General features: G+C 36.6%; 2 protein-coding genes across 2 annotated transcripts in view; one reads left to right on the top strand and one right to left on the bottom strand.

Moving 5' to 3' along the window:
* Positions 1-882: 882 nt before the first annotated feature.
* On the top strand, positions 883-4813 carry LOC110156104 (protein lifeguard 3-like). Its single transcript, XM_020920289.2, has 11 exons — positions 883-1141; positions 1773-1840; positions 1916-1980; positions 2056-2109; positions 2182-2232; positions 2336-2375; positions 2471-2508; positions 2591-2678; positions 3453-3548; positions 3649-3702; positions 4480-4813. The coding sequence occupies exons 1-11, from the start codon at positions 883-885 to the stop codon at positions 4627-4629; spliced, it is 963 nt and encodes a 320-aa protein (XP_020775948.2). The 3' UTR covers positions 4630-4813.
* Positions 4814-4870: 57 nt separating this feature from the next.
* Positions 4871-21664, bottom strand: part of dars1 (aspartyl-tRNA synthetase 1) — a 36306-nt gene continuing 19512 nt past the window's right edge. The window contains exons 9-18 of the mRNA XM_020920308.2: positions 20266-20325; positions 15539-15650; positions 12708-12842; positions 11062-11209; positions 8603-8749; positions 7056-7098; positions 6897-6977; positions 6061-6172; positions 5527-5598; positions 4871-5442 (exon numbers count right to left, since the gene is read on the bottom strand). Coding sequence (XP_020775967.1) covers positions 5351-5442; positions 5527-5598; positions 6061-6172; positions 6897-6977; positions 7056-7098; positions 8603-8749; positions 11062-11209; positions 12708-12842; positions 15539-15650; positions 20266-20325 — 1002 coding nt within the window. The 3' untranslated portion in view covers positions 4871-5350. The remainder of the gene's footprint in view (positions 5443-5526; positions 5599-6060; positions 6173-6896; positions 6978-7055; positions 7099-8602; positions 8750-11061; positions 11210-12707; positions 12843-15538; positions 15651-20265; positions 20326-21664) is intronic.

Here is a 21664-nt window from a genome sequence, read left to right on the forward strand (position 1 = left end):
TTATTAATCAATAATAGTTTAAAACATAATTAGTATTTATGCAGTCTAATTCTCACTGGCAGACAGGACAGGGAGACCTTCTGTTCCCGGGACACACTAGAAACAGTGTGAGTTTCAGAGAGCAGATCCTGTTACAGAGATGCCCAGCTCCAGTTCAACTCCACAGCAAACAGAGCAGAGAGGACACAAGGACACAGGGCTCCCATCGAGGGCTGCAGCCACCAGGTAAGCACAAAATATGTTTAATGACAACTTGTACTGTAGTTTGTTATGTTTGTTCTAAGGCATGTTACCAGGTAGTTGCATATATTTTATTTAATACCACCTTTAAGTGTTAATGTTAGTGCTATCTACAATTGCAGTGTGAATACAGGACCAGCCATGGTTTAAAGTAAGAAAATCCTGATCTATAGATTTTAGACTATGTTGTAACAAAACCGGTTTTAAGGGTGCACATGTAATTTAATATATCTTGTGATGAAGGGTCCACCACCTACTTGACTCCATGGAGATGTTATTGTGTTTCCTGGAGACAGAGAGGTGATTATTAGGCCAAATTACAGATTTGTAGTCCTTATCTGTAGAGATAACCACACGCACAGTAAGAACATATTTTGGGGCAATAAACAAACATAACTGAAAGCATGTAACATAGATTATTATCTTACTGTGGAGCATTACAGACAAATCAACATAATCTCCATGTAAACAAGCACATGGTAGATACTAGTAAAGATACATATGGCACCTCTAACATGTGAAGCAATATGATTAAAATGTAAAAAATCCCAACCAGGATCCTGAAAATTCAATTGTCCCAGACATAAAAAACATTTTTTATATTTCCATATGCCATGCTCTATTTAAGGTGGTCTGGTAACAATGTCCAAAGATAACAACCCGCCACCATATGAGGATGCAGTTGCTCAGCCTAAAGATGCCAGCCTCCCACAAGTCACACAGCAGAATGCTCCCCTCCCTCCTCCACCGTCGTACACCCCTGGTCCAGTATACGGAGGGCCCCATGTCAGCTGGGGCCAAACAGGGGCCTACCCACCCCCAGGAGTGTGGATGGGGCCTGGCTTCGGGCCATCCGGCACGATACCTACACTGTCTGCAGGAGTGCCATCCTCCAACTCAGGTAAAGATATCATTTATAACCAGATTTATTTATGTAGGGTATTTTGGTTAGTTAGCAGTGAATATTCATGTGTTATTAATAGTAGCAATGGTTATGCAAGTTGGTGTTGTAGTGAGTTAGGGCACCGAAGAATGGGTTTGAAGTGATTTCATTAAGAAAAACAATAAAACAACAAAATTAAACAAAACCTACCCAAATACTAAAGAAGATTTAGGGTGCATTCACTTTAGTGCTGGTATGAGACAAGTTTGAATCCTACTGTAGATTTGGTTTGGTCCTGTTCTTGACCTGGTTTAGTCCAGTCTGATCCAGGTTTAGTTCTGAGTCTAATCCAATAGCGATGTGGTGATTGTGCAAATGTTAGCGCACACTTGGAATAAGTTCAGTTGAAAAGTTGAAAGAATTTATCAGTCAAATAGTCAGAGCAAAATAGATAATCTTAAACAATAGCAGTGAGTTCATGGCACTGCTCAAATGCCCATTCAGTTGTTGTTTATACCAATAGAAAATATGCATGTAGTGGTCACTATAGAGACTAGTAGGTTGAAGCTTATAGGTTCACAGCTCGCCATTATGTTTATGTCTAACCAGATTTCATTTGCTTTGTCTTGTTTCAACTTACTATCTTAAGCAGACATGGATGATTTTTTAAGTAACCAGTTTGAGAGCACTTCAGTAAGGCATGCATTTATCAGGAAGGTAAGCAGTATTAACATTTTATTTAGTTAATTTTACAAACAACAATCATATTTTGTTTTTGTATTTTATGGACAGGTGTACCTAATATTGGCAGCACAACTTATCATCACATTTTCAGTTGTAGCTGTTTTTACCTTTGTGTAAGTATATATTTTTATTAATTATTTATCCATGTATTGCAAAAGTATAACTATAATATTTCATTTTCCCTAAAGTGAGCCTGTGAAGATGTTTGTTATAAACTACCCTGGGGTCTATTATGCTTCTTTGTAAGTTACAGATCAAAAATGACAATCATGAGGGTTTCTGTAAAAAAAATAACTACTTTATTTTTTCTTTAGAGTGATCTATTTTGCTGTTTATTGCATATTAGTTTGCTGCAAAGAACCAAGGTAAGAATGGGCTTTGAACCATACAAGCAATAAAAACATTTTGAGATTGACAGTAGTTGATGTGTAACTAAGTATTAATTCATTCATTCATAATTCATTTAAGGCGGCGATTTCCATGGAACTTTGTACTATTGGGAGTATTTGTAAGTACATCCTGTTATTCAGTCTGTAGAAAACAAATATATGGAGAGATAATTGATTTAGAATTTGCCATTCACAAAACAGTTTTACATTTTAGACAGTTGCATTGTCTTACTTGGCTGGGAGCATTGCAAGGTCAGTGTCGTCCAAACTTTCATAGTACAGAACATTTTGATCCACCACAATAAAAATGCATTTTGTCTCCTCGTTTTACCAGCTATTATGAGACCAAAGCAGTGTTCATCGCCATGATAATAACAGCCATTGTTTGTGTGGCAGTGACAATCTTCTGCTTCCAAACCAAGGTAGGCACCGCATGAGATTAAAAACTGTTTATTCTGTTTGCTGTTCGGTAACTCACTGTTCATCAGAGGCCTTTTTGTTGCATGTAAAAGAACTCCTTTGTCTCCAGTTACAATGGGCCACCGACATCCTTTAAATATTCATCACATTTCGGAATAAGAAGTGAATCTACTTCACTCTGTCTGATGTAACCCCACACGAGAAAGTTACATTTTCAGTTTCAAAGCATGCAGTCTTATTCCTTTTTTCATCAAATTACCTCGACAGCTCCCTGTGGCTTAAAGCAAGAGACGTTCACTTTCATTTGTGAATGATAGATTCACAGGTGGACTAAACATAAAAGACAACTTCAATGTCAAACAGCATTTTAAATACAAATGTTGCAGTAGGATTTCATTTGAATTATAATACATTTTAACCTCTTAATCAATATAATACGATCACACGGTTTATGTATTCATGATCCAATCCCATTTTAGTTTTTGTTTATGCATTTCATAATCTAGTCCTTCTTCCTTTTTATTCAGACTAAGTTTATGTTTATATATTGATAGGTTTCAGTTTCCAGATTATACATACCATTTTGAATACTTTTTGCCAGATGATAAACAAAACTTGTTTTGAATTGTTAGTGGCTATGGTAACGGTGCTAATTTATGATTAAGCTAACCCATATAAAGAAGGTGAAGAAGCAGAATTTTGTGGTTGCAATCTCGCATATAAATTACCCCTGTGGTCTGAAGCCGTCCTTTGATGGTGTTAATTTCTCATCCCAGGTGGACTTCACCTCCTGCGGCGGGCTCCTCTGTATCTCAGCTGTTCTGCTCACCATCATTGGGATTGTTACCGCCGTAGTCCTGACTTTTCAATATGTAAGACATTGACTGTGGATTTGAGTTTCATTTCTTCTTTCATCTTTGTCAGCACAGTGGGGTGGAAGGGAATAAAACCTTACTTTATGTCACTTCACAGGTCCCTTGGCTGCACATGGTGTATGCTGCAATTGGAGCCATTGTTTACACACTGGTGAGTTCACATTGACTTCTTATATTGTTGACAGAATATGCTAAAAAATAGAAACAATGTGCTCAATTCACAGATATAAAAATACACCTATCACAGTACCGGTAATTACTATATCCACACTATTGAGTGTATTTTTCATTTATATTGTTGGAGAACTTTGTTGTTGTACAATAAGATTAGAGCTAGAGATTGTTGAAAAAGTAAACACAAACAAACTACTGAGTGTTTTATCCTGCCTTATTGTAGCTCATGGATTAACAAGATTTTACATTTTAATGCTGATCATACTTTCTTCAGCAATATATCATGTGTTACCATGACAGAACTATGTACAAAATATGTGTTGGACAGCTATTGTTATTTTTATAAAAATGAGAAAAGGAAGGAACCATTTTTTTTTTTTTTTAATATACTGAAAAGTTGTTTTCTACCAAATAGATTTTAGCACTTACATAAAAATGTTACTTTTACTGGACTGCTAAACTGCCAAATTAAATCATATATATCACATTATGCACATTATTTTCTCACACTAGCCTAGCAAATCTAGCAATTCATTTGATGGAATTGGATCCTGCTGCATCAGATGAAGGTGTCTGCAAAATGATCAATCTCAAAAACTTAAACCTCCAAACGATGGGTATGCAGTTTTTCCATAGAACACTGAAATTCAGCAAAAACACTGGCTTATGAACTGCTGTGGCTGGATAAATTGTGAATTGTTGATTGCCAAGTTTCATTTGGTCTTACATTTCTGTCCTTCTTTCTCTGGTTTAGTTTTTAGTGTACAACACACAGCTTTTGATTGGGAACCGAGAGCTAGCTATAAGCCCAGAGGAATACGTCTACGGAGCACTGTCCCTTTACATCGACGTGGTCAACATTTTCCTCTTCATCCTTCAAGTCAGTGGGGCTGCAACCGACTGATTCCTGTACACTTAACTTGGACTTTTACTCCTGAGTTATATTGTTGAGGTGTACACATTAGCATGAATAACTAGCTAATTGCGTGTATCAAATATTAGAGAACACTAGAGAGCACTTTGGTGAATCAACACTATGAAAGAAGATAGACAAAAACATTTTGAAAGACTGTATAAATATTTGGCATTGTAGATATAATGTGTATATAGTTATGCATGTTACACAATATGAAATAAACCAGAAGTTTAGTTATTTATTTTTATTTATTCTTATTGTTAATGTGACCTATAAAGTCACTGAATCATGTAAAAAACCCTGCAATGACAGGCATACGGCATTGCCTGTGGAGTTCGCAATCGTAGCTTGAGTCTGTGCTGGTCAAAAGGAACTCAATGCATCTTCATCACATCCATAGAAAAAAAACAGGGACTTTTTTGTAAACTACTGGTTAGTTTGTGCGGTTACATACTTAAAACACCCTAAACTGCCTGTTCTTATTAAAATATATGTAACTGTGGTTAAGACAATTACACAAACCAATAAACCTTATCAAACTATTTCACCTTATTTCTGAATGATTAATCAGTGGCACGTTAATTGAAATTGGTGGCACTAGCTGCTCCCTATTTTACTTTGTGACCTTAAGGATAGTGGATTAGTATTGTTTCCCCTTCACCAGTTTTTGTGTGTTAGTCCAATGCTTCATAATGACAGATGGCAGATCTCAAGGCGTGAGGCGTTTGGGGTCACGTGGGAACATGGAGGTCTGACGAACGTTGTGGAGACCTAGGTACAGCATGCAGACTCTCTCCAGACCTGAAAAAGATGGATCAAACAGTCAATAATTATTCAAAACAATCAATACATTACTGGTCCGATTGGGGCAGATGTTAAGTTTACCAATGCCTCCGCCGCCGTGGGGAGGGGCTCCATAACGGAAGGAATCAATATAAGCTTTAATCTTCTCTAGATCTGTAAGCCAGCACAAAACAGGGTTAGATGAAACATTTTTAAGCCATTAGAAGACGTATGTTTTTTCAGGTGTTTAGATAAAACAATGAGGGATGCACTGATTCGATACTGATATCAGAAATTGGTGCTGATACTGAAAAATACAAATATCAGTTAGCCGATAACCTGGTTGGATATATACATTTATATAATAAGTCTATTTAATGGGTGTTGTTGGCCCAAAAGTCTCATACTGTTTGAACGTTTAGTTATACGAAGTTTTTCTGTAGTTATTTGACGGATAAATAACAGCTACATAACACATTTGGATTAGTTTTGAGTTATTTTATTTTTGGTTGCTGCTTTGAAAAAACAGCTATAAAATAAAACCTTTCTGCTGCTGTCCACAAATGTGTTTTTGTTCTACCCAACCAGCAGAGGGAGCCAAATCCTAAATGTTCAGTTTCACCATCTCTTACTTACCAATCTGATGGTGCTTGGCCCTCTCCGTGAGCAATTCAGCATCGTGGATTCTCTGGGCTCCAGACAGGATTTCCTCTCCTCTCATGAACATGTCATATGAGTTTGAATATTTCTGTTACAAAGTGCAGAATGCAGAATCAGTGACAACACTAACTGTCATTTAGGTTTAACATACATTTCAATCAAGATCAGAAATAAACAGACAGTATCAATGTTCATATTTGTAGAGCTGACACAAATGACTTAAATTAGACTGATGAATATCTTGAATTATTTTAGATTGTTTGAAATGATGATGCTCTGTTCAAGAGTTTCAGCTTGCAGTTTCTGGCCAAGATTTTGAGTACTTTTTCACCATACAAAAGAATATTTTGTTTTGAATTGTTAATTGTTAAGGCAATGATGCTAGATTTTTCTCATTCTGAAACATATTACGTTTCTGCACACCAACCACAAAAGATTCAACTGCTATATCAAAGTAAAAAAAAAAACAACCAAAAAAAAAACATAAAACTTCACTTACAATAAATATATTAAATACATATGTGAATGTGTGAGAGAGCATATAGTTTAAAAATCTCCAGACATTACTTTGTGACTACTTCAGTATGAATGTCAAATTATTCTTGACCACACTATATGAATGTGATTTTCCAGAAGAATTTATAGCATTAATTGGAGCCAAGGCAAACAGTTGGCTGACCCATCTCTATCCACAGAGACATGTTTTCTGGACAGTTACCACAGTTTGACCATGGTGCTCATTAGCAAACATTTACATAACTTATTGGACATATGTCGCTGTGTGGCTGTACAAATGTTTGTGGAAGACTTACAGGGTTGTTTGGATCAGGCATTGTGTAGAATGGTCTGACAGCAAGAGGATATTTGTCCAGCACATAGAAGTCAGTATCGTACTAAAAAGAGAAATAAAAACCTATAAATTCAAGTAAAAAGTTAATTTGAAATGTTAATTATTATCACTACCACTGTACCTTTTCCTTCACAAGGCGGCCAAGCAACTTTTCATTGGGTGTACTGAAGGGGAAAAAAAGGAGTTTTGGAATTTAAAATAAAATCACCCAACATTTTTCATCTTTATTACCCATTTTATGGAACACTAACATGAAGAAAGAGTCACTATATGATGCTTTGGGATGAGATTGGACTACGTTTTTGTGGTTTACCCTATGTCATTTCTTCACCTGAAAAAGCAGTTCTAAAGTTGTGCTAGTGGCCAAACATGGATCCATGTGAATGCTAATGATATGCCGAAGAGCGTGTAAGAGCTAGGAACAAGATAAGACGGATTTATACCTTTTTTCTCCTTTTAGGTTTGAAAACCCAATATCATATAATTGTACATCTATAACTTCAGAAACTACAAACTGGTGGAGAAAAAATAAATGTCTATAATATTCTTGTCTTACAAGCATTTTACATTTGGATTAAACTTCAGAAAGAAATATCTTTTTCAGTCTGTAGCTCTGAGTATTAATAATTTAGAATGTATGGTAGAACTTTGCATTTTTTTCATTGATCTTATGTAATATTCTAATTTTCTGAGACACAGAATTTCGTTTTTTCATCTGTAAGCCACAATATTTTTATAAAAAAATAATTAAAAAAATAAAATAAACTCTTGAAATGTTTCACTCTGTATGTTATGAATCTATATAAAATGTGGGTTTCACTTTCGGAAACGAGTGATAAAAAATAGCGAACTTTTTCATGATATTCAAATTTTTTGCAATGGACTAGTACTATTTACTTTCAATAGACGGCGCAACACACTCATGAGTTGGACCGAGTTACATGTACTCAACTCTCTCTTCGCTCTTACCCTTTCACTTCCCTATTTCCCTCAACATTATACACTTATTTATTTGACATCAAACTCGTGGATGGCATGTGACTTAAAAATGATGCATATGACATTTGACCTAGAGTTGGGTGATACAAATCAAATTGTGAGCTCAACCTTGTGACAATATGCTATTGCTACAAATCACCGAATTGTCATTCCCTATTTCTCCATTTAATAAAGCTGTCTGCTCAAACAAAGACACCTTTTCCCTCCAACTTCTATTGGTTGATTTAATCAATAACTGTGAAGAGGGAACTTTCAGAAGAAGCAGATGACTGACTATATTTACATTGGCTTTAAGACATATTTAGGCAGCCTATATAAATCATAATTTCATCATGATCATAACCCGCAAGCTACCACGTTACAAATAGCAAGTGTTGCATGGGGGCATCTAAGGCTCCATCAACTCTGGCTCCAATTGACTTTACATTCAAAAACTGTCTCTGCAGTGAGCCTCGTCATTTTGGTCTTAAAATGTTCGTATTACGACATTCTGCATGATCCTGACGTTTTTCTTTTGATATTTTGTCCATTAATAAGCTCCTATTTCTAATATGAAACTCAACTCCAAATTTGGTCCTATAACCGCTGGCCAAACGCTGTGAGTGATGTCACACGAAAGTCCACTTCTTTATACTGTCTATGTGGCACACTCCTACTTTGACCTCTCACCTCAGGTCCTCCTCGTCGCCCATCTCCACGCCAGCCTCTCGCAGCATGGCCACAGCCTCCTGGAACTCCAGCCTCAGAGTAGGCTCCAGGAACTTAAAGGGCTCACTAGGAAACTGCTTATTCACCGTCTGGATCTCAGTCTGGAAACTACAAGATAAGATGATGATGAGGCTTTGGTGCAAAATATTTAAAACATTTATGATTTTAGTTTAGTTTGTTTGTTTACTTGAGATGCATTTAAATATGGTTGATGTGGTTTTCATTCAGTAAAAGCAAATAATCCAATATTCAGTAGAGCTATAACTGTGTAACTTATTGACCATTATAAAAACATAAGTCAGTTCTATGGCTTTGTTCCTCTGGTAGTATATTGCATCCATGGGTTTTTCAGAGTAATGGAAAAATAGCACTAGCACCATAGCAGTTTAAAGCAATTCAAAACAAAATATTTTATCTTTTGAATGGTGAAATGTCCTAAAGCTTTCACAAGAGAGGGTGTCATTGCCAATGACTAAACTTATCCACATACACTGAAGAACAGTGACACTGGCTTTAACAAGGCACAACAAAAGTATAAACAGTGTAAACTTGGGTCTTTTTAATTGAGAGGTGCAGAGCTAATCATTTTTCAGTAAAAACATGTAGCTGGGGGCAGAGTTCAGACTTTTAGGAAGAAACTGGTCAATTGGCACAGATTAAAAGTCAGTCTTGCTTATAAAACATGAAATTAGAATTATATATCTTGAGTTATTTTAAGGTTGTTTGGAAATTGTAACTACTTCCTGTACACAACCCCAAATGATGCTACTCTCATATCTAAACTTTCATTAAACTTCACTTACACTTGATAAAAATTTTTAATTATGATTGAAAGCCATATTTATTTGTTGTCAGAGAAAACGCGATTCAATCTGATATGAAGGAAAGAAGTTGTTGTAGTCCAAATTGTCCATCCTCATTTCATCATTAATACGAGTGGGAATGTTATCTTCAGTCTTGGGCACACAGAAAGAGGAACTGCAGTCACAAGTTAAACCAAGTAAACAGTGAGTTAAATGTCCCAGCTACAAGATGTTACCAAACAGGAGGTGAGCGACTAGCTGAAGTTATTCATGTGAAAAAATCTCTCAGGGACACCTGTCTATTATAAAGGCCCGTCTCTGTTTAAACAGTGGCACGTCATCAGTATGGACTTTATCCCCTTTTGTCATCACCTATTCAGGGCAGCAACTTGTCTGGCAATTCCCCCACAATGGCACACTATCTACAAATCTACAAACTGGGAACAGAAAGGCGTCAACAGACTTAAAAGCATACGGCATTGTGTATGCGCTGTTTGAAGTTCTTTAGATCAAGTTCAAATATGGGAAATACAGTGCACCTGAGGCTATGCCATTCATTTTCTATAGTTTTAATTGTGCCATTTCCAAAAGCTATATCAGATACTTTCCAAGTTGTTCTCTTAACTTGTGTTCAGATTAATCTTATTTTGAGCCATGGTTAATTTGTTGACCACAGATAACAAATACTGGAACAATGACACAAACTAAAAAGCTATGAAACAGTCGTGTGATTGTTTCAAGGAACAGAGCACAATGCTGATAAAAAAAAAAAAAAAAAAAAACACACACAAAAAAACTATAGACAATAGAATGTTATTTTCAATATGAAATCATAATATTTACTTTTATATTACCATGTGGCCTTACATCTGTGTAACCCCTCAGTCATTCAGGTATGTGGTTCTGACACAGCTCAAAATCATTCTAAAGCTATTCAAGAAAGGTTCATTTCTTTCCGGCTGATGAGACATTTTTAGTATTGATACCTGTTCAAATGAGAATCTAGTTTCGCTACAAGTTTTATTGTAGTATAGTATAGTATAGAGAAGTATCTTGTACCCTATCCAACAGGCTATTCAAATTTATACTGTCTAATACACCATCTACACTGTATATAAGTAAACCATCCACATTTAGTAGGTAAATATGAAGACAGAACTCATCATTCTTAACTTAAACTTGGCTTTGCAGTTTTATATATAGTACCGGTTCCAACCACTGGGAGGCAATGAAGTCCCATCATACCGCTGTACTGGTGCCCACTTGCTTGACAGCAAAAATGAAAATCACTGACCGTCATTAAAACAGACAGCTCGGGTGACAACATTTACTCTAGATTTAAGTACGCCAACATTGTGACATAAAAATCTCCAAAGTCCAAAAATCTTTTAACAGTCCACTGAGAAATCTTGTCTGTCAAAATCTGAGACAAAATTTGAGAAGTATTCTGAATGCTTAATTTGCAGCACATTTTGTAGCCACTAGCCAATGTCATATGGAGCGAGTTGGAGATGCTTTCTGAATGCAGATATTCTAATCACAAGAGCAGAACAGGCTGAAAGCTCATTACTGCATGTCAGGAGATAGGAGGCATAAGTAGCTCCTTTTTGATCTTACTTGTCTCTCAGTCCCTTGAAGATCTGCACCATAGTGTCGGTAATGGACTCAATGACTTCGTGATAGTGGTAGTTAAAGGCCATCTCAATATCAAGACCAACAAACTCGGTCAAGTGACGGTGGGTGTTGGAGTCCTCTGCCCTGAAAACTGAAACCACAGAAGATTTCACATGTCAACACATAAATATTGACCTTATTGACAGTTAAATTAGAGATCATATGTTTTTATGTATTATTTCAAAGGTATTTAGTGCTGTCAAGTCCAATTTAAAAACATGCATTCAAACCTATGCATAGTATTACTGGGTGAGAGATGGCTTAATGTCACATAGGCCGGTTGAGTTTAATTGAGGTGGGGAGCAGACAATGTAGTAAATAGTGTGCTATAATAACTAAAATCTGAAAACAATATACAGAGTAAATATGTACTATTCCATTTTTATTTTGCTAATGTTTACACTGGGGGTCTGCAGTCATTTTAATCATGAGACTACTAATGAGTAGTCCCATGTCAGAGCAGACAGTACTGAGACATAATGACTTAAGATTTCAAAGCTGTGGTCAGGTGTACCATATATACTTAAACCTACAACTTCAACAATATCACATAAAGTGTAGCTTCAATGATTAATTGCATCCCTGGATAGACCAAAGGAGCCATTCAGTGGTCGGGTCCGTATAGCTTCGGACTGCTGGGACTAATGAACTAAACTCTTTTTATTGGCTTCACTATAGTCACCACAAAAAGGCATTATAATCACAGCCAGGATAACCTTAAGGTTTTTTATTCTCTGGTGAGATTAGAGCACACAAACACTTATATTGGCAAATATTGGATCAGCATCCTTAATATTTGCAAAAAGCAGAATGTGACACCATTATAAACAAGTATGAATTAATTTGAAGTAAATCTAAATATTTACAAAGATATTTTTTATTTTACAGTAGGATTTTAGCACTTTGTAAAGGTATCTCATGTTGCAAGTTAAGCAAGGTTGCGCCTGATTAGTACTTGGATGAGAGACCAATGAAAACACCAGCTCTACCTCAGGGCAGCTGTGGTTACAATAATAGCTTACCACCAAGTATGGAGTAAATGAATAATGCAATGTAAACAAACCACCCATCTAAATCCAATAAATCATTATCATTGTCATTAGTTTACACACGTATTACGATCAAGCAAAAACAATTGGTATAAATAATTAAATGACAGCCAACCAGTCAAACACATATTCATGAATGCAATTTTTTTTTTTTAATCTTTTACTAGTAATACTTTTCCAGTTACCTTTATTTGGTTGATTCCATTTTGCAATATTGTTACATAGAACTGTTGAACAGGTTGGTTGCTGTGTTATCTTACCTATAAACTCTACAACCTTTATAAAACAGCAGGAGCTTAATAAAAGCCTTTACTATCCCCGCTGAGTCAGTAGCACACTAAACTGTACAGTGGCAGCAGCTCCAGTCCATGTTAGGAAAGCAATGAGAGCGTGTAAAAATTTAACAACCTCAATGCATTTGGAGGCATTTTAAAGCTGTCGTCTACGTTAACAGGGGTCTATCACCTTATGGTACACCGGCTGCTTGTTAGGTTGTAAATGATAAGAAAAAGTGTGGGACAGATGGGTGGGCTGCCTTACCTGGACCCACACAGAAGACCTTGTCAAAATCAGCGCAAATGCACATCTGCTTGTAGAGTTGGGGAGACTGGGCCAGGTAAGCACTAGTCTTGAAGTATGACACGGTAAAGACGTTTGCTCCACCTTCACTGGCAGCTGCAAAGAAAAAAGATAAGTTTAGACATAGGAAACAAGAGAAATGTGTCGACCCAGTGCCACAGGAGCGCCAGCCATCACTCATACTAATGATGATGTACTGTATGTCAGAAGTACACACCACTTTTCGATCGGTGCTGTCCACAACTTGGACTTTCTCAGACATAACAAGATCATGTTCGTTTACAGACATTTCTTTGCTCAATAGAACTTCAAGTTGACTTTGTGCAAACAATATAGATAGAAGAAGAATTTGCACCAATACTGTCATTTCATATAGAATTGCGTTTGTATTAAAGGTGCACTGTGCAAGGTTTCAGGTGGGAGGTCTGAAACTGTCTTCATGGAGAGGTTTTGGAATGGTCCATAAAATGGCATAAACCTTGAACCATGAACGCTAGATAAGTTTACACCATATTGTAGAACATTCCAGGCATAGCAAGATCTTTTCATGAGAAAAACAAGTGACAGACCCTTCATCAGAAAAAGTTTCATAGTGCCTTTTTAAATATGTGCTTTGTTTGATAACTGCATATTTTACATTCTTCTATGTCTGGCAATCTATCACAATAGCCTGAGAATCTTCTGGGAGCCTTCTCCAAATCTTCTTAAACCAGGATCAAGGATAAAGATTACAAAACTGTCCTAAAATACGTCTTGAATATTGAGTCATTTTATTTTAAATGGCTAGTTAAAGTAAAGCCATTACACACACGAGGAGGTAAATAAACAATTATTTCCAATGGTACTGGCATTTCGCTTTTTCCATTATATTAAAATCTTCTATTTTGATACTTTTGAAGTTTGAAACTATTTTCTTCTAGTTAAAATTGAGTAGGTTACTTTGTGTTCAACCTAAATTAACCTAAAATAACAAATATGGAACATGAGCAGCACAACATGTTCACTTCAGCATGCAGGTGTTGGTATTGCATAACAGCACACATCTGGTTCCCCATATTTAATAGACGTCATTGGGCATTATTGTTGTTATATTGTTGTCATTGCGTCACAGCTATTGGGTGGGGGGTCACACATCACAAACCGTTGTGATTTCGGGCGTGTCAGACAGGAAGATGTGGTTTTAAAGAGTACATGATGTTGACATGCAAGTGCCGCCAAAACAAAAAAGAGCGCCACTTTTGAATGTAGAAACGCTCCGTCTGCGTATGTGTCTCTTGAAGAAGAGGAAGTGAAAATGACAGTACTTCGCCACAAAACTGAAAGTTGTGAGAAAAGTTGAAATTCGCTTTACAAACTTTTGCAAAATGCTGTGGTGTACAGATTCATGATTAAAGTCAAATTATATTTTTTATGTTTACGGAAATATATGCATAGCAAATTTCTTGCTCTATTTCAGTCAGGGAAATGTTTGAAAATGTACAAGGTGCTCCTACATCTTTTTTGTCAGATAAAAAGATGTAGGAGTAAACATATCAGGATAAGACAGACGCTACGCAACACAAAAGCACCAAAGACAACCTGCCCAATGAATGCTGATGTCAAGATTTATGAGCGATTCTTCCCAACTTCTTTTAGTAACTGTCTGTTGAAAGCAAGCTCAAACAAAGCCACTCCTGCTAAATTAGAAGCCCATTGTGTTGTAATGTGAGCGAAGAGCAGATGACGTGAGAGTTTGAATTTCAATACATCAGTATCCAAAATCCACCTATTGTTCACAAAGAGAACCAGTGGTGATAACAGAAATGTGGCCTTTTCGTATTTGTAAATAATGGTTCCTGGTTTGGTATACATTTGCTCAGAAAAAATGGGAAATCCAAACATCTCTCAATGGTAATATCTTGCTATCAAAACTGTAAAGCAGTGGTGGACAAAAAAAATCTGGATTAATGAATGCACAGAGCATATTTTTTGTCAACAACGAAATTACCAGAATCTCAGGAACAGAGAGTACTAGTAAACAACATGTTTATAGGAAAGGCAGATTAAACTGTCCGCTCACTCCCAAAACTCAAGCTAACTCACTGCTTTCTGCTTCCTGCTTGTGTGCATAGAAATAGAAATGTGTTTGATTAAGACACCACAAAACATCAATTGGATAAATTACTAAATCTGACAGCAGGGATTTAGAAAAGAATTATTACATTGTATTGTTGGTGCATTGGAACTGCAATATCACAGGGGTCATTTTTGGTTACCGATTATACTTACACGAGGTAGTTTAAATTTCCGCAAATAAGATTATATTATTACAATCCATTTAGTCTCTTGTTTTATGGATATTGTGTTTGCTCATATTAGAATAACTGGACATGCGTGTTATAAAACTATTTCACTGTGTTTCCAGCAGCAAGCACACATAATACAACTCATTATCATCACTGTCATTATAAGATTATTCTTCCGATCTTATCTCACTATGCAACATTATGGTATATGTTTAGAAAGTGAATTTTTGTGATAAGGCGCACTTGTCAATACAGCTCTTGCTAAGCCCTAAAACAGGTCTAAACAACTCATGGCAATAAATAAATGAAATGAAATTATGACTAAATAAACTTAAGGCCCCAGGCAGTGAGTGAGACCATTACATTATTAGGATACATTTTGCCTGTTATTATGGGCTTACTGGAATAGGGTTTTCTAATTTTGCAATAACAATAAATACACTAAACTTCCTGATATGTCACTTTTGTTTTCCTTTGGGGCATGATACGTGTTTGTGATAGTTGTACCTGATATGATTTTGGGGGTCTGGATCTCCACAAAGCCTTTCTTGGTGAGGGTGTCTCTGAAAAGCTGACACACGCCACTCTGCAGACGGAATACAGCTTGGCTGGTGGTTGTCTAGGTAACAACAAAAGACAAGAACCACACACAAAGCATTAAGAAAGTTGGCGTGAATCATTGGTTCATATTTCACAATCACGTTTTCTTCACACGTAGAGGAATATTATTTGTTGGCAGTACAATGTGAGCCTCTGGGGCATTTAAGCCTGTTATTATAGATGTAAATTACAGAACTAGTCAGTCAGTTTTACTCACTAGAAGTTTTGAAAGAAGTCAAAAACTCACCCACAACTAGCAAGATTTATGTTTTTTTTCCTCTTCCAAAAATAGTATTAAAAGGGTGCTGTACCCAATTTATAAAATTAGTTTGAACCTAGCCAAGATATATTGTAAATGCAACACTTTGGGTCAAAATGAGGCCGCTACGTTTTTCTAGTTTGCGAGCCAGGAAGCATTAGCCAGGCTGGCGCCACCTAGTGCCTCCGCTCAATTTCATTTCGCTTCAGCAACTAGGTCAGGAATCAAAATACAATAGACGGTTCGCAAAAACCCCAGAGGTGCAAGTTCGGGCACCAGCCAATCAGCGAAGAGCCATATATTCAGTGTTGTCAACGATTCCCTAGATTGAGAATTTAAAGCGAATAAAAAGAGAATGCTTGGTGAATTTCATCAAGGGGAAAGCCGTTATTACCCTTCTTCCTACGGGATTTGGGAAAAGCTTACTATACCAGTTAGCCCCATTAGCAGAGCATTACATACGTGACTACCAAATAGCAGCGATTGGTTAAATGAAAAAAACTACCCGCCTACTGTTGAGCGAACGAATTCTAACACTGCGAGGTCAGATGGTTTCTACGAAGTGAAAACGGCTGATGAATCAGGCTAAGGAAGCATTACCGTAACTGCAAAACTCCGCTCCAGCCTCTGAAAGATGTTAAACGTACTTATGTACTCATTGTGATGAATGGATAGGATTCCAAGAAAGCGTTAGGAATTAGGAAGGCAAGGAACACGTTTGGGCCACTGTAAACAGTTTACAATTAATGAGTTCTGTTTTTCACATTTTTAAAGACAGTAAAAATCAGACAGCTCCTTTAATAGACTACTGGAAAAGGCTTGTGCACCAAGACTCAGCCAACTAAATACAGTACTGTAAGCACTTCCTAAGATCTACTGCCTCATCGAAAGTGACCACAAAACTTCTATAGTCCGGGTTGTCCTTTGGTATAGTCCTCAAATTGAGTTTTACCACATTTCTTAGACGTTTGCTCCTTTCAATACAAGAGGAATGGCTGGGCTTTAATTAAAAGGCTTAATTTCCTCCTCCTTTTTTCTCTGCGTCTCTGGTGCCTGTCCAAAGTCCTGAATAAAGCGCGTCAGACTTGCAGCTGGCAGATTGGAAAAGTAATAATGTCTTAATGCTGGCAAGCTCATTAATCTGGAGACAGAGCTGCGGGGTTGTCTGGTACCAACTGGAAGCTTCCTCTTGTTTGGCATCTCTTACAAAATTAAACTAAAGAAAACAATTATATTTAATTTTAAGAAATACAAATTGAAAAACAACATGTATACTTTAGCTGGTAGTTGCATAGGTCATGGTGATACATTAGAAGTTTCCAGGGGCATGCCAACAATATTTTGGTTCATAGTTAAGTGAAACCAACCTGTGGTAAATTTGACTACAGCTAGGTTTCTAATGAATCAGGTTTCGATTTTAAAAGCAAAACAAGTTGCTTAAAGGGATTTACCTAAAATCACAAGGTGTATGTTGGTGGTTGTTCAAAGAGACCAAAGAACAATGTCTTTCTTCCTCATATCACGTTTCCCATCGAGAGAGTTTCATTCAGCAACAAAGAAAAAGGCATCTTGGGAAATTTACAGATTAGAGATATTAAGGTTATTGATTATTGGCAATTTAAATACAGGCAATAGTATAGAAGAAGCATCAGAATTGAATTGAACCTCGTCTATGAAAGTATGGTAAATCTTTTTAACGCTCTCCTCATGGGCATAATATTAACTATGATTTTAAATGCTTCCGCTCAGAGTGCAATGCTTTGTTTGAATTTTTATTAGTAGCATCTTAGCGTTACGGCTTAGTTTGAGAAAATACATTAAAATGTGTACCCGATTTGCCCATGTATTTAAACAGGATTTATCTTAGCCCAGTAAAGATATATTGTATAAGCAGCACAATAGGTCAAACCACCACGGTGTGCAGTCTGCATCCAATTAGAAAACATTTTATTAACCGATAATCTAAAAGTGCCCGATTAACATGCTAGTTGTTGTTAGAGTCATTATTGCATCAAAACTCTGCTCTGGTCTTCAAAAAGCAGATATAAGCTCATCACAGTGAATAAAATGCTTGAAATGCATAAGGCAAGTCAGTAATTGCTTTGAATAGCTGTAAACTGCTTAAAAATTAACTAGTATAGTTTTTCACATTTTTAAGAGAAAAACAAGAAACCTCCCATGTGAAATTAATTATAGAGCATGCTACTCTTGTCCAAACTAGGCTCTTTACACTAAAACAAAGATGGTAGGGTTAGAGAGCAAACAAAGCAGAACTAGATAATCATTATTCTGGTTCATGGTTCCCTGGTGGAGAGACTGCTTGGTGCTGTGGGAACCTCTTTACAGCTTGGGTCCTGGCTCTGAAGTGCAGGGCTGATGACAGGGCCTGTGTATGGGGCTCAAAGTGCACAGTACCACACACAAACAGGTGTTACTGCAGCGCCTCTCTGCCTCCAGCACCGTCCACGTGGGAGGCACACATCAAAACTATCAGACACCAAGGTGGAGGTTTGGTCTGCTCTGTGGCTCGCCTTAAAGCTTCACCACATCTCCCACTCGGAACACAAACCCAGCAGCTTCAGTGCATTCAGACACTCACTGATTGGTGGGCGTTTTGTTTTGTTTTTGAAATTCTGTTGTAGCGGTTAGCACTGGTTTGGTACAATGCAGGTATAGGCAGATACTTCAGTTATTTGTTAGCCAGAACCAGGTCTGTCACGAAAACAAATCTTGAAGTGTTATGTATTGCTGAGGTAAATATAGACACTAATTGATAATATAAAAAAAGAAATCATGAGCTGCAATAAATAAACAGCAGAAAGAAACACTTTAGTTCTTAGTTTGCAGCTGTAATTTAATTTGTCTCATACTTAATGCTCAACCAGTAAATTTAAAAGATGAAAAGAACAATCATTTCTGTCGATATCCTCCCCTTCTCCACCTCTGATTCTACATTATTATACTGTATGTTGCATGTCATTTTATGTGCTTGTCTTTTACATAAAAAAAAATCCACTTTTAATACAGGATTATTTTATATCTTTCATGTCACAAACCAGTGTACTCTTTGTGCGTGTCAAAATTGTGGATGAATGGAGAAGATGGAGTTGGAAGGAATCATTTGGGATTTTTTTTTTCACTTTTTATTTGTATCTGAAAATGTTAAACGTTCATAATTTAGGGTATCATATTATGTATTGTATGTATGTAGGTTTTCATTGTACATTTCTACTGTATTTTATTGAATTGTAAATCATATTCTACATCTTACCATCTTTGAATACACTCACAAAAATAAGAGTAAAAGAAGTGTAACTTTCTCTGAGTCTAACATGTCTTCTCTTGCCAGTAAACTCGCCTTATGCTCAAATGTGAACTTGTCACTTGATATTAGGTTTATCGACACAAATAATGCCTTTTGAGAGATCATGGAGAAATTGCATTTTTGGCCTGAACAAACTGTTATAATGACAGCTTTCAGACTGTGGGGTATATTGAGTGTACTTCACATTGAGACATGAGCCAACATGTAGAGAGTCACACACTATCTGACAATGCCCACGTGTGAAGAGCCCAGAAGCACAGGATGGGGCTGCACTTTGTTCTTTTACAGAGCTACAGGTACAAATGCATTCAGACTTTGGCTTTAGCTCTTCTGTTTCAACAGTTGACATCCTGTTTATTGCCAGACCTCAGCGTTTGGGTGTCTAAGTATGTGTAGTCTGCTTTGTTGTGTATAAAGAAGTATATAAAAGAGCAGCTGCTGATCATAAAAAAATCAATTTCATAAAAAACAACAATTAAGTAGGAAATTACTGGCCTTGAGTAAATGTTTTTGAAACATGTTGCAGCTAAAAAAAATATTTAAACAGAAACAGAAAAATATGTAATTTAATAAAACTTGATGAAGTGCAAATTGTCTCAAATAAAGCAAGTACTTTGAGATCCCAAACAAAATTAATTTGGTTTTAACACAATGATATTTTGTAAATATATGTAATGGTTCAAACAAATGATTTCCAATAGAGAAAAGCAGCTCTTTCATCTATTATTCTACAACTACATGAGCTATGCATAGAAATTACATGGATTCAGACATGAAGAGTAATTAAGTGGTCCAACTGCCATCAGAGAATGTTACTTCTAACAACAAATGTTGGTCAATGCGCCCAGTGGACTATTTCAATGACTTTAACCCAATATTCAAATAATCCACCAGAAAATGTTTTAAGAGCAAAAAATTTTGTATTTCCCATTGACTGGTCCAAACTGTTTCCTCCACACCATCTATGCCCCCATCATTAATGCCTTTTCAACTGTAGAAAAAACATTTTGAGATAATCAAAATAACACTTTACTCATAGCTTCAACTCACTCTGAGATCAATGACCCTGTTGTCCAGCCTGGTGTCCTGGTTCACAGTGGCTCTTCCTTCCTGCAAATGAAATGTGAATGATGAATACAAACATCATATAACCCATTTGATTTCACCAGCAGCAGCATATTAGTTCTCATAACACTACACTGATTCAACACTTTAAAAGACTGACAAGGTAAGACATTAAAAGTACACTTTGTAAATTTTCTAAAAGCAATCTGCCACCTCCCTGTCCACAGAGACGTTTAACTGAAATGTTCCACAGTATGGCATATATGGCGACATGTCTAATGAATCTTAAATGTATTCAATTATAGGCATTCTTATATCTTGAAAAATGTGCATTCTTACTGTGTGTGGAGTCATCTCTCCACATCATCAATTGCCATGAAGTTAGAAGATAGATACATTTTATGTAATTTTGTGAAATATTCCAGGTATGGAGTCAAGCTGGTGATGGACAGATGGATAAAAAAGTGATATAGTGTACATTCAAAGAAAACATAAGCAAATATTGTTTCATGCATAAACCTTAAAACAGATATTCAATTTTGCTTCAATATTTAATAAAGGCCACATTTCAAAATAAAAATAAGACACTAAAAAGAGAAAATATATAAATGTAAAAATAGCATAATCTTATAAGCATGACTAGCCAACCAAAGACACTACAAATATGGAAGCCACAGTTACAGGGTCAGCTTCAGCTCCTGACAAAAAACATCCGCAATTTTAAAAGGAGAGGAAAAACAAATGAAAGAGTAAATATTTCATCACAGGAGCGACTGCAGTTTTCAGGGTCGGGGATGTCGGGCTTCCTTTGGGAACACAGTGCAGTTTGGGCCAATAGTTTGTTATAGCTGCATCCTGCTCCAAGTGTGCTCAGCTCAAAGGGACAAAGGCTTAAACAGGCAGAGACACAAGGCTGTTAACGCTCAGTCTCACGAGAAGACAGGTGTGATGCTTAAATGTGTGACTGACATGGAAGTCCCCACAGTAAACACCTGAATGCTACGGCAATGAATGTACAAGCTGTTTTTCAGACAGTATGTAGGCAGCCAATTGGTATGTAGTGGACTGGGGCTGGGTGATTTGGCAAGTATCACATCATCTTTTATACTGATTGATCTCAGTTTTCAGTGAACAGACTTTTAATCATTGCCATTCAACACAAACAATAGTCTTTTTTTCTCCAAAATAGGATCTCTGCCCCAAACCACAAACCTGCTTTCACTGACTGAGGATTGGCTGTACACTTCTTGATTAAAAATACATACCATTGCCAATTACACTCATCAATTTAATGAACTGGTGGTCACAACGATGTTACAGCTGGTTTCACTAAGGACTCATATAATGTAATTTTAAAATCTATGTTATAATTTTGTTTCCTCAT

The sequence above is a fragment of the Boleophthalmus pectinirostris genome, unplaced genomic scaffold (assembly GCF_026225935.1).
Source record: "Boleophthalmus pectinirostris isolate CB_2022bp ecotype Guang Dong unplaced genomic scaffold, ASM2622593v1 HiC_scaffold_1, whole genome shotgun sequence".
In the NCBI taxonomy this organism is placed as follows: Eukaryota; Metazoa; Chordata; class Actinopteri; order Gobiiformes; family Gobiidae; genus Boleophthalmus; species Boleophthalmus pectinirostris.